The sequence below is a fragment of the Haliotis rufescens genome, unplaced genomic scaffold (genome assembly GCF_023055435.1).
Source record: "Haliotis rufescens isolate VD_foot unplaced genomic scaffold, xgHalRufe1.0.p SCAF_1, whole genome shotgun sequence".
NCBI lineage: Eukaryota > Metazoa > Mollusca > Gastropoda > Lepetellida > Haliotidae > Haliotis > Haliotis rufescens.
This window is the reverse complement of record NW_025963779.1, coordinates 22,590,499-22,604,268: the sequence shown is the minus strand read 5'-3', so window position 1 is coordinate 22,604,268 and position 13,770 is coordinate 22,590,499. Positions and strand designations below refer to the sequence as shown.

At 43.6% G+C, this 13,770-nt stretch overlaps 1 protein-coding gene across 1 annotated transcript; it reads right to left on the bottom strand.

Moving 5' to 3' along the window:
• Positions 1 to 744: 744 nt before the first annotated feature.
• On the bottom strand, positions 745 to 13,153 carry LOC124131581 (cathepsin B-like). The gene is made up of 9 exons (XM_046494935.2): positions 13,050 to 13,153; positions 8,480 to 8,599; positions 7,620 to 7,844; positions 6,356 to 6,471; positions 6,091 to 6,175; positions 5,449 to 5,593; positions 4,901 to 5,014; positions 3,048 to 3,176; positions 745 to 1,078 (listed from the first exon to the last, which is right to left on the bottom strand). Exons 2-9 carry the CDS (start codon positions 8,597 to 8,599, stop codon positions 1,002 to 1,004), a joined length of 1,011 nt encoding a protein of 336 aa, XP_046350891.1. The 5' UTR covers positions 13,050 to 13,153; the 3' UTR covers positions 745 to 1,001.
• Positions 13,154 to 13,770: the final 617 nt, after the last annotated feature.

Below are 13,770 nucleotides of genomic sequence, written 5' to 3'. Positions count from 1 at the left end.
AACAAGTTTCTAGGTTTATGAAATCACTGCTCTGGAGTAATGCATGCAACTCAAGAGAAGTTAAAGACCACCCAATTATTTCATATTACCACCGTCAATCTGTCACGCCATAAAAGAATCAGGTCATCTTTAACTTCTTTTGAATAGTATATAAAATTGAGTAGTACCGTATAGTACCTTATATGTCATAAGTGTAAAATTGTAGGTGTGATTTCCTACAAACATGGCCTGGACTTAAAAGTGTGTGAGTGTAGTGTTGACCCCACTTTCAACATTTTTTGTTTGTTTGTTGTTTAACGCCGCACTCAGCAATATTCCAGCCATATGACGGTGGTCTGTAAATAATGGAGTCTGGACAAGACAATCCAGTGATTGACATGAGCATCGATCAACGCAACCAAGTCAGCGAGTCTGACCACCCGATCCCGTTAGTCATCTCTTACAAAAAGGATAGTCGCCTTTTGGGTTGCCGAAGACCTATTCTACCCCTGATCTTCACAGGCTTTTAACAGTATTCCAGTCATATCACGTTGTGTCACCTTGATGTGGAAGGCAAGCCCGAATTGATGCACTGGGGAGTTTGTCGCATGGGCAAACCGGTATTCAAACCCAGAATTATAGGGTTGCATGCCCAATGGACAGAACTCTGCAAAGCGAATTGCTGCGCCTAAGACGACTAAGCCACCCATGACCCCTGGTCTAAGAGGATTTACTGTACAGACATGCAAGACGAATATCAACAGATTATGTAAAATACTTTTATTGCACGTAAATGCTTGGTTCATGTAAACTGAACATTCAAAATTCAATCTCAATATACAAAGGGTGTCAGATTACAAACAGTATCAAAAATAGGAAAGACAGCTTGGTTATTAAAGATATTACTATACAGTTTTGATGTAAGTATGTCAGTTGTTGTTCACCCTGCAGTAGCATCAAGATTTGTTTTGATGTAAGGCCAGACGGTTTATGTAATGCTAAATTACAGCACAGGTTCGAATTTACAGTTTGGGGTCTCCAGCGACAATCTGTGACTCGATGCCACATTCATCAGTGCCTCTCTTGATCTTAAAGAATCCTGGAACAGAAAAAAAGTATTTTTGTTATTATGAAACAGACAGTACATCTCAAGTTGCATGCAATAACAGCGAGTTATGGCCAGATGTTGACTGTTCTCATGAGGGTGTGGACACAGGTGGTACAGTGCAATAACAGCAAGTTATGGCCGGACATATTTGACTGTGCTAGTGAGGGGTTGGACACAAGATAGCTCAGTGGTCTCATAGGCTGAAATTCACAGTGAAGGTTTGCATCCCTTTCAGCCCACTGATCCTTGATCTGCATCCCAGATATTTCATTTGATGATGGTCCCTGGTTTCTCAGGACCATACATGAACCACCAATTATATACTATCTGTGATCCAAGTGATCCTGTGGCCACACGAAGATATACATGAATGATGAATCATATGAAAAGTGGCATGAAAACAACTCACACACTGTACTGCAGTGATGGCATCAAAGTGTCAGCATCACCAGGTAGGGCCTCCCTTACATTAACACTAATGCTTTCAGTCACTGTGTTCTGATGGCAAGCATTGTTGGCCATGCTTTCAGTCACTGTGTTCTGATGGCAAGGATTGTTGGCCATGCTCTCAGTCACTGTGTTCAGATGGCAAGGGTTGTTGGCCATGCTTTCAGTCACTGTGTTCAGATGGCAAGGGTTGTTGGCCATGCTTTCAGTCACTGTGTTCTGATGGCAAGGATTGTTGGCCATGCTTTCAGTCACTGTGTTCGGATGGCAAGGATTGTTGGCCATGCTTTCAGTCACTGTGTTCTGATGACAAGGATTGTTGGCCATGCTTTCAGTCACTGTGTTCTGATGACAAGGGTTGTTGGCCATGCTTTCAGTCACTGTGTTCTGATGGCAAGGATTGTTGGCCATGCTTTCAGTCAATGTGTTCTGATGGCAAGGGTTGTTGGCCATGCTTTCAGTCAATGTGTTCTGATGGCAAGGGTTGTTGGCCATGCTTTCAGTCACTGTGTTCTGATGGCAAGGATTGTTGGCCATGCTTTCAGTCACTGTGTTCTGATGGCAAGGGTTGTTGGCCATGCTTTCAGTCAATGTGTTCTGATGGCAAGGGTTGTTGGCCATGCTTTCAGTCAATGTGTTCTGATGGCAAGGGTTGTTGGCCATGCTTTCAGTCCCTGTGTTCTGATGGCAAGGATTGTTGGCCATGCTTTCAGTCAATGTGTTCTGATGGCAAGGATTGTTGGCCATGCTCTCAGTCACACTGTTCTGATGGCAAGGGTTGTTGGCCATGCTTTCAGTCAATGTGTTCTGATGGCAAGGGTTGTTGGCCATGCTCTCAGTCACTGTGTTCTGATGGCAAGGATTGTTGGCCATGCTCTCAGTCACACTGTTCTGATGGCAAGGGTTGTTGGCCATGCTTTCAGTCACAGTGTTCTGATGGCAAGGATTGTTGGCCATGCTCTCAGTCAGTGTGTTCTGATGGCAAGGATTGTTGGCCATGCTCTCAGTCAGTGTGTTCTGATGGCAAGGATTGTTAGCCATGCTCTCAGTTACTGTGTTCTGATGGCAAGGATTGTTGGCCATGCTCTCAGTCACACTGTTCTGATGGCAAGGGTTGTTGGCCATGCTTTTCAGTCACTGTGTTCTGATGGCAAGGATTGTTGGCCATGCTCTCAGTCACACTGTTCTGATGGCAAGGGTTGTTGGCCATGCTTTCAGTCACTGTGTTCTGATGGCAAGGATTGTTAGCCATGCTCTCAGTTACTGTGTTCTGATGGCAAGGATTGTTGGCCATGCTCTCAGTCACACTGTTCTGATGGCAAGGGTTGTTGGCCATGCTTTTCAGTCACTGTGTTCTGATGGCAAGGGTTGTTGGCCATGCTCTCAGTCACTGGTTTCCCTGGTCCACAGTGTATACTGCTGCAATGATAGAGCTGGAAAATTGTTGTGGAAGTGTAAAACAACATTCATCCACCTACTTTGCTATCACTTATACACAGTGGTGGTACACTACCTTCCATGCCCCAGTCGGCGTTCCAGGAGTTGGCTACCAGCCAGTACTGTTCTCCGCTCTCAACGCCCCAGCCAAGGATCTTCACAGCATGTCCTCCAAGAGCCTGGCCGGAGGTGTGGCTGTACACGCCTGCATTACAGAGTAACATGATCACAAGGGAGTCCATACTGCAGCAGGATAGGGACAGAGTGACAAGGTCTTGAGGGAGTCCAAATTGTATCATGGCAGAGGTCACAACACATAATATCTAAATATAAGGAATTATTACACAGCTGACAAGCTCACTCTACAATCTACTGGTGCACAACACTACTGACAAGTCTCTCATTCCACCACCAGATGAATGAATAGCTCACAAGTCTATCAGACAACCACACCACCACGAGCCAACCACACCACCACCAGGGAACCACACCACCACTAGGCAACCACACAATCACTAGGCAACCACACCACCTCCAGGCAACCACACCACCACCAGGCAACCACACCACCACCAGGCAACCACACCTTAACTGGGTAACCACACCACCACCAGGCAATCATACATTCACTTGGCAACCACACCACCACTAGGCAACCACACCACCACTAGGCAACCACACCCCCACTAGGCACCACCAGTAGGCAACCACACCCCCACTAGGCAACCACACCCCCACTAGGCAACCACACCACTAACAGGTAACCACACTACCACTTGGCAACCACACCACCAACAGGTAACCACACCACCACCAGGCAACCACACCACCACTAGGCAACCACACCACCACTAGGCAACCACACCACCACTAGGCAACCACACCCCCACTAGGCAACCACACCACTAACAGGTAACCACACTACCACTAGGCAACCACACCACCAACAGGTAACCACACTACCACCAGGCAACCACACCACCACTAGGCAACCACACCACCACTAGGCAACCACACCACCACCAGGCAACCACACCTTAACTGGGTAACCACACCACCACCAGGCAATCATACATTCACTTGGCAACCACACCACCAACAGGTAACCACACCACCACTAGGCAACCACACCACCACTAGGCAACCACACCCCCACTAGGCAACCACACCACTAACAGGTAACCACACCACCACTAGGCAACCACACCACCACCAGGCAACCACACCTTAACTTGGTAACCACACCACCACCAGGCAATCATACATTCACTTGGAAACCACACCACCAACAGGTAACCACACCACCACTAGGCAACCACACCACCACTAGGCAACCACACCACCACTAGGCAACCACACCACCACCAGGCAACCACACCTTAACTGGGTAACCACACCACCACCAGGCAATCATACATTCACTTGGCAACCACACCACCACTAGGCAACCACACCACCACTAGGCAACCACACCCCCACTAGGCAACCACACCACTAACAGGTAACCACACCACCACTAGGCAACCACACCACCAACAGGTAACCACAACACCACTAGGCAACCACACCCCCACTAGGCAACCACACAACCAACAGGTAACCACACCCCCACTAGGCAATCACACCACCAACAGGTAACCACACCCCCACTAGGCAATCACACCACCAACAGGTAACCACACCCCCACTAGGCAACCACACCACCACCAGGCAACCACAACACCACTAGGCAACCACACCCCCACTAGGCAATCACACCACCAACAGGTAACCACACCACCACCAGGTAACCACACATCCACCAGACAACCATACCACCACCAGGCAACCACACATCATCAAGCCCACAACATGGCTCAAACCTCAGTCAACTACAATTCCATGTTATGAAATGATGGATCTATATGATGAATTGGTATATCCACCCACCAGATTTGTATGTGGGGAAGTCGCTGTACACAGTGAAGGCTGCTTCCACTGGTCCGTTCTTGTAGATCTCTGCCATGATCTGGTCCACGCCACGCACAGAGTAGGATCGGGACCCTGCAGAAGGGAGCCAACCACTGAGCATTTTCTCAAATTTTCTGATGACACAATGAATTAACCTTGAGGGATTTTTGTCCTATCTGTTGAACAGTGCAGGTGTCATGTGTTTGTTTGTCTGTATGAAGGCCATATTATGGTGACCTGTAAATAATTGAGTCCTAAGGTCCCACATTGAGTCTGGGCCATAAAAATACATTGGTTGAAATTACTGGCAAGGTCCCACAGTGTCAAGGTACGATTTCATGCAATCAGCCAAGTCACCGAACACCCTGTCCAATTTAGGTGAAACCTTACAACAACAAAATCTTCACTGACAGGGGTAATAGAGTTCTTGGGACCAACCCAGGTCCACACGGTGTAACTTCACCACTACACCAATTCATAATTTCTGTATTGTTTTTTTAAATATTAATTTTTAATGACACACTTACCATAGTGTTTGTCCTTTTCATAGGTGATATTGTAACCTGCCTCACACTTCTTCTCACACTTGGGGGTCTTGGAGTCTCCAGTGCAAGGCCCGTACTTGCCGGGAACATGGTGGTCGCACTTGGCCAGCAGGTAGGGTTGGCATCCCTGACACACAGCAATGTTACTGATCACTCTTTGCAAAGTACAGAGCTTGAGGTGTTTTTAACATCGTATTTATACACCTTTCAGTGAAAATATTTTGTCAAAAATCTTATAGACATTGCAAAGATATTATGACAATTGTGTTATAGGAAGGTTTTCACAGTACAGTAAAGTACGGTTATAACGAACTCAAAGGGACTACTAATTTTAGTTCGTTATAACCGTAGTTTGTTATAAGCATATATACAGCATAATTACAGCAAATAGTCGGGACCAAAAAAGTAAGTTCTTTATATCCGTCAGTTCATTATAAGCGTGTTCGTTATAACCGTAGTTTACTGTAGTTTGTAATGTTTTCGGATGCAGACTTTCCACCATCACTAGTTTTGTTCATAACGCCGTTCAAGGATAAATATTCCTTCATTACTCAGGTAAGAATTATGGAGATTACGTATAGAAACTACACTTTAATCTAAAAAGTGATTAGAAGTTTCATTTACCTGCTTGGAGCCGTACTGACCGCCGGTGACAAGGCCCTCTTCCTCAAAGAACTTCCATGCTGCTGCTGGGAAGCCACCATTACATCTATCAACAAATGATGACATTCCTGTCAGTCAAGATGACCTACACCTTCAATCCAGAGTATTTTCTCCATCAGTCCATACAAAAAGTAAAATAATAATGATACAAGTGTTGAAATTTGGCCACTTCTCCTGCTACTTGTAGTTCTCTGTGAAGTATGTGATGGTATGCGATGGTACCTACCCAAATCCACATGTCTTGCAGCAGGTCATCAGGTTCTCTGCTGAGATGTGGAAATTCTTAGCTCCTTTAGACAAGATACAGATTCTGTCGGTCATTGCCTCCGCAGCACCAAAAGCCTGCATCATGGGTAAATTAAAATTGTAGCCAAAGACGGAATTGCTTTGTATCAATATACTAAATTGAGTTTGGATATTGTGACAAGCCAAGGGTCACACAAGGTTAGAATTCGTACAGAGAACACTTCAAAAGTCAAACGTCTTGCTGAAAGATAATCATTTGTATCTCTGAATTTACATACTGCAGGTTTCCAAAAACACCTCACATCTGCCTTAAGTATATAGCACATGCAAGAACATTGACCATAAAACTGATCATATAAACATCCCGGTAGGTGTTTCAGTTTTAATTTTGGGCATTTGGCTTGGGATCCACCAACACACGTTTTTATATAAATGAGGCAAAAATTTTAAAATGAGAACAGTCGTTTTCTCCTCAGTGTTTGGAAGGTCAACATGGTATTGGAATTAATCCTTGACTTAATCTTTGAAAAACAAACTTTCTTTATTTCACTTGGCTGACTATAGTCTTTGGAAACATGTTTCTGAAATGTTATATCTATGTTTTGACCACAAACCATATGTATTACCGAACAAGACCCACAGTCGGACCAACAGTTCAATCTCATTAAAATCAGACTTCAGTTCTCACTACCGCTGAACAAAGATTTGAGGACATCCCATTACACGTCATGTCAGAATAATGTTGCATGAACTTTGACTAACCAATGAAATGACTAACAAAAAGCTGACATCAAGCTAAACAGCACTAGTTTCAAACTGACAACTTCCATTCCAGACTACGCTTTGAAATATAGTTCTCGATTCAAAAATTGGAAAACAGAACAAAAGTACACACTGGAATGTCTATTAGATGGCCTAGATCATATGGCAGTACTTTCCAAGGGCAATGCACAGTCTCTTCCGTTCAAATGTTCATCACAGTGAAGCGAGAGGCTGTAGGATTGAATCGTACTGACCGTATATATTGATCAGAAGTTTGCATGATCAGAAAACACATTCCAACTGTCACTTTGCTGATCTGGTAATCAACACTCTGATTGGTTGGATGAAAGGTTGTTCTGACATTATGCGTAATGGGATGTCCTCAGATCTTTGAATAGTGGTAGAGAGAACTAGGATCTGATTTAATGAGACTGACCAACAGTTCAGACAATTGCTACACTGAGCAATTAACAAAGTCTTACCCAGCAAGACCCACAGTTGGACTGATCACGGACTTCCTTCAGGGACGGGCAGTTGGCCCACTGGGTACGAGCATCAAAGTTCTCTGGCAGGCTGATCACGGACAGGTCGTGTGTCTTTTTGGGCAGGATATTGTTCAGTCTCTGACTCTCACCATTGATGTCGTACACGCCCAACAGACGCTTGAAGTAGGACTGGGGCAGGGAGGGATGGAAGTTTCTACCAGCCTGAAATAAATATAGTCAAGCTGCGCTGAAATAGCAGAAATGTCCAACTATCCCTTGTTAAACTGAGAATACCTTACAAGGTGCCTGGGATCCTGTATCGAGAATAGGTATTTTATTCAGCGAAAGCTACAAAACCAGATATCTTTTTACTTAAAACTATGAGCCTAAATATTTTTAACAAAAAAAACCAACATCTTGGAACAATGACTTTTTTGTGGCAGACAGTTGGGTTGTTTATTTTCAAAAGTATGAAGCAGAATTATTTATTTATTATTTTATGGGACAATTTACTTTTCTGGACAGTTTTATCTTGCTTAACAAGAGAATATATATATCTAAATAGGGATAAATGTGAGCTTGAAAGGCCACCAATGTCCTCCACATCAGGCAGGAGTTTCGGATCAGTGGTACTTTTTGTGATGGGATTCTGGACCTGTTCCACAAAGCTATATCTTAGTGCTACGACTTTCATAAGAATATGCTAAAGTATTTGGGAGTTACGATAATTTTAGTGCACGGATCACTTTGTGGAACTTGGCCTTGGTGTATCAAGATACATATTGTATTGAGGCCTTCCATATTGTTGCACTCCTAGTGTCTGCAATTAACGGTCGGCTTCAACATTTATAACTGACCTTCCATGTCCTCTGCATAGAGTTGATTTTGTCAATCATGGCATCTGTGTTCATCTGATAGTATTCAGGTGCCGCCATGGCAGCCACAGCCAAACAACACACAACCAGGAAAACCTTCATCTGAAACATACAGGATAGTTCATATAATCAAAGATGGTGTCCATCAACTCAACTTTGACTGGGAGATGTCTTGGTTTTATTTCCCGTCTTTGGTGTTCAAAAGCCCTGTTTCCGTTGTAGCAGTTTCTTTGTTGAGGTTCTGACAAATAAACTACCGACAAATAACAACGTATTTTATTCTTTGAACGTATTTATTGTCAAGGGGTATACTTTGCATCTGAACCCAACATCTAATTACAATGAAAATTTTCATCATGCATGAACAGCATGTGATGTACGTGCACACAGTGAGTGAGTAAGTTTGATTTTTCGCTGCTTTTAGCAATATTCCAGAAATATCACGGCGGGGGACACCAAAAATGGGCTTCACACATTGTACCGGTGTGACAAGCGAATGCTTTAACCACTAGGCTACCCGACTGCCCCACAGGTGCACACAAAAGCCAAAGTGTGTGCCTACAGGGAACTCACAATCTCCAATGCAATTCAGTTAAGCATGTGTTTAAAAATGCCTTCAAGACGGCATCTCAATGAAAAGACAAAATGGCCATCAGTAGACCATCAAGGTGTCGTGCCAACGTGGGTGACACACCAGATATTGATCTTCACACCCAAAATTAATTTTACAAGCATTGATGTCAGTACATCTTCACTATCACCTCATCAGTTCCCTTATTTTTGTTGGTATTATATTTGTCACATTTCACTGTAATCAAATACATTTTTAGGGTAAATACTATTTGTTGAGAGGAAACTACTTGTGATGTGTGTTTGTTGAGAGGAAACTGCTTGTAATGTGTGTTTGTGGCGAGGAAACTGCTTGTGATGTGTGTTTGTGGTGAGGAAACTGCTTGTGGATGTGTGTTTGTGGCAATGAAACTGCTTGTGATGTGTGTTTGTGGTGAGGAAACTGCTTGTGATGTGTGTTTGTGGCGAGGAAACTGCTTGTGATGTGTGTTTGTGGCGAGGAAACTGCTTGTGATGTGTGTTTGTGGTGAGGAAACTGCTTGTAATGTGTGTTTGTGGCGAGGAAACTGCTTGTGATGTGTGTTTGTGGCGAGGAAACTGCTTGTGATATGTGTTTGTGGCGAGGAAACTGCTTGTGATGTGTGTTTGTGGTGAGGAAACTGCTTGTGATATGTGTTTGTGGCGAGGAAACTGCTTGTGATGTGTGTTTGTGGCAATGAAACTGCTTGTGATGTGTGTTTGTGGCGAGGAAACTGCTTGTGATGTGTTTGTTGAGAGGAAACTGCTTGTGTATGTGTGTTTGTGGCGAGGAAACTGCTTGTGGATGTGTGTTTGTGGCGAGGAAACTGCTTGTGGATGTGTGTTTGTGGCGAGGAAACTGCTTGTGATGTGTGTTTGTGGCGAGGAAACTGCTTGTGATGTGTTTGTTGAGAGGAAACTGCTTGTGTATGTGTGTTTGTGGCGAGGAAACTGCTTGTGATGTGTGTTTGTGGCGAGGAAACTGCTTGTGATGTGTTTGTTGAGAGGAAACTGCTTGTGTATGTGTGTTTGTGGCGAGGAAACTGCTTATGGATGTGTGTTTGTGGCGAGGAAAGGGCTTGTGATGTGTGTTTGTGGCGAGGAAAGGGATTGTGATGTGTGTTTGTGGTGAGGAACCTGCTTGTGATGTGTGTTTGTGGCGAGGAAACTGCTTGTGATGTGTGTTTGTGGCGAGGAAATGGATTGTGATGTGTGTTTGTGGTGAGGAAACGGATTGTGATGTGTGTTTGTGGCGAGGAAACTGCTTGTGGATGTGTGTTTGTGGTGAGGAAACTGCTTGCGATGTGTGTTTGTGGCGAGGAGACTCCATGGCAACCCCACAGGAGATTCCATGGCATCCCCACAGGAGACTCCATGGCATCCCCACAGGAGACTCCATGGCATCCCCACAAGAGACTCCATGGCATCCCCAATGGAGACTCCATGGCAACCCCACAGGAGACTCCATGGCATCCCCACAAGAGACTCCATGGCATCCCCACTGGAGACTCCATGGCATCCCCACAGGAGACTCCATGGCATCCCCACAGGAGACTACATGGCAACCCCACAGGAGACTCCATGGCATCCCCACTGGGGTTCCATGGCAACCCCACAGGAGACTCCATGGCATCCCCACAGGAGACCCCATGACAACCCCACAGGAGACTCCATGGCATCCCCACAGTAGACTCCATGGCACCCCCACCAGTGACTCCATGGCATCCCAAAAGGAGACCCTATGGCTGTATCAATATTACAAAGTCAAACAGAACAGCCTAATGTGGGTCACTATCAAGGTATCCCTTTCTGGCAGGGAGGTTAATGAGTTAAGCTGGACAACCCCACTTTCCCAAACCCTAATGTGATCGAGTTAAATACCAGCCCCTGAAGTAGGGCAGAATATGGCCACGAGGTTTGTTATCTGTCACGAGGTCGGTCATCTGTAGATAGTGTCTGCCTTGTGATATAGTCCCACATTATCTATGATAATACATGTCCTGCATAACCTGTCTATCTGACAGCCTATTGAGGCCAAAGACTGTACCACACCATCACTGAGATAATACACTCCAGGACCAGCTGAAGACAACACTGTGTACTCCAACATTACTGATCAAATCTGAAGGCATTTCTTCTTACCATTGAAAGACCCAGTCAGTTAGTATAGATTTACACTGTTTCTTGTAATCTTAGAACAGTATGGACTGTAAGACGTGAAGCAAGTGTTGAATGTTAAACAGGTGAGGATGCAACAAATTATTTACTATTGGTTTCTGAAATTTTGTCAAATATCGAGATAGATATTTTTACTATGAGATCTGTTTTTGAATTGAAAATTATGAGTTTAACCTTACCACTCTATATTTCAATCATTTATTAAATATCATTGATAATTAAATCAGCGGTCATACATGTCACAAACACAACATTATAAACATAGCTAAAATAGAGATAATTCCCATTAACAATCAATGATCAGGTTCATCTGTAATGCTTCATTCATTTTAAATTATCAGATATAATGTCTATTTGATAAAATCATTTTCACTGAAACACATCCTTGTGACAGAAGGACATAATTGGCAGTTTCATGTGGCTAGTCACCTACTTGAAACAAGCATGGATTACTTAATCAGCAGGGCGGTCGGGTAGCCTAGTGGTTAAAGCGTTCGCTTGTCACACCGAAGACAAGCCGGGTTCGATTCCCGACATGGGTACAATGTGTGAAGCCCATTTCTGGTGTCCCCCGCCGTGATATTGCTGGAATATTGCTAAAAGCGGCGTAAAACCCCACTCACTCACTTAATCAGCAACTCCTTACTGTGAATCTAACTGGAAAACTGTCAAGTCTTGAGTGAGTGAGACTGTAAATTTTAATGACACTTTTATCAATATTTAGCAATAATGGGATTTTATAGATAAAAAATTGCCCCAGAAAATTCTTGAAAATACTAATTCTGCATCAGACTGTTGAAAAAAAAAGAACTTGTGTTTAACTTAAAAAACATATTAAGGATCATTCATATAGTTTTAATTTTAAAAAATTCTCCAAACAACCTCAATGATATTTTGCATGTGCTGTAGAGCCAACATGGAGACGGTCATATGACAGGGGGGTGTAGTAACCAGACCCGTATTACAACCCCGGCCGAGCTGATATGGCTGATTGGGCGATCGATACCAAGCCGGTGGTAAGAAATTAGCGTTACGTCCCTTGGTGCGTCGTCTGCTCGGCTTGCATCAAGGTGAACATGGGTTTACGGCATAACCGGCATTTAGAAATGTTTTAGGTATAGAAACACTTTACAATTGGTGTTATGGTATATGATAAAAAGGTTATTATAGGGAAGTGTTCATGTCATACCCCCATATGAACCCTCTAGGGCTGATATGGAGGTCTCGGGTTGATATGGGATATGATATGAAAACTGCCATATAAAAGCCTCTAAATAATGTTCAAATGGGCTGTTCGGCCTGTGTCTATTTTCTTTAAAATAACTTGTGATAGCTTAAATGAAAGATTAAACATTATATTTTCTCGGGAATTTTGTTTTTATCGGCAATCTGAACACCCACCCCAGCTTCCCTTGATTTGACCCCAAGCTCATGTGTGCTTCGGCTCGAAACTTCCGATGACCATTGTTGACAGTGGTTACTGTGTTATGAAGACCGATGGTGGACCCGGGCCGATATTTTGCGGATAAGCGACAAGTGGCAGGTCGGTCAGCATGCAACAGCATAACAACCTATGACTGATATTAACTACGATTGGCTGTCATGTCACTGTAGGCCTAGATAGCTATCAGCAAAGAAGAAAAATAATTGTTTTTGTCTAAGGCCGAGTTACGCTCAGCCGAAGCGTTTATGTACAATGAAATGTATTATGTTCACAAGACGTCAACTAAACTAGCCACCACAAAATAACAGTTCATAATATTACGGACAACAGGAATACACTGACCTTTGAATCTGATCTTCAGCCCTGAGATGGACGATTTACCCCAATCTTCCTTTATATATACAATACGGAAAATAGGTCACACTTTTGTGTCATGTGACTGTCATGTGATATGTTTTGATTGGTCCCTTGACTCACAGTCATCACGTGCGCTGAAGAGAGCTCGAGGTCACATGTCTGGTCGAAACATGATTATTTACAGACAGCCGTAACTAAGTTGGGATATTGCTGAGTGCGGCGGTAAACAACAAACAAACAAAACTTTACAAGTAAAATCACAGAAGGAATGCTCAGTGGTCGAATGGTGTGTTCCTGGAAGACACAATCTTAATGCAGATATCCAGTGATATCCTAAGTTGCAAGAACAATTGATGCAATATTGTTTCTTTTCCCTCTCATGAGTTGATTCACAAAACAATTAGCCAAAAGTTCAATAAAGGTGGTCGAATAAGAAGAGCATATTTTCACGTTCCAGATTAGTAGTGCTGCTAATGAATGGAAAACAAACACATTTTAACAATGCAAGATACTGAAAGATAGATGAGGTTTGGTTTTGTCAGAATAAATAACTTTGTACGTATTGTTCACCATTTCTTATGGACGACGGTCAAAACATTGTTTGTTTTCCATTTCACCTAATTGTAAAACAGTTGGACACAAAAAACATCTTATCAAACCTCCATGTCAGAATGATGGGATCTGATTGGTTCACATATGGTTTTGA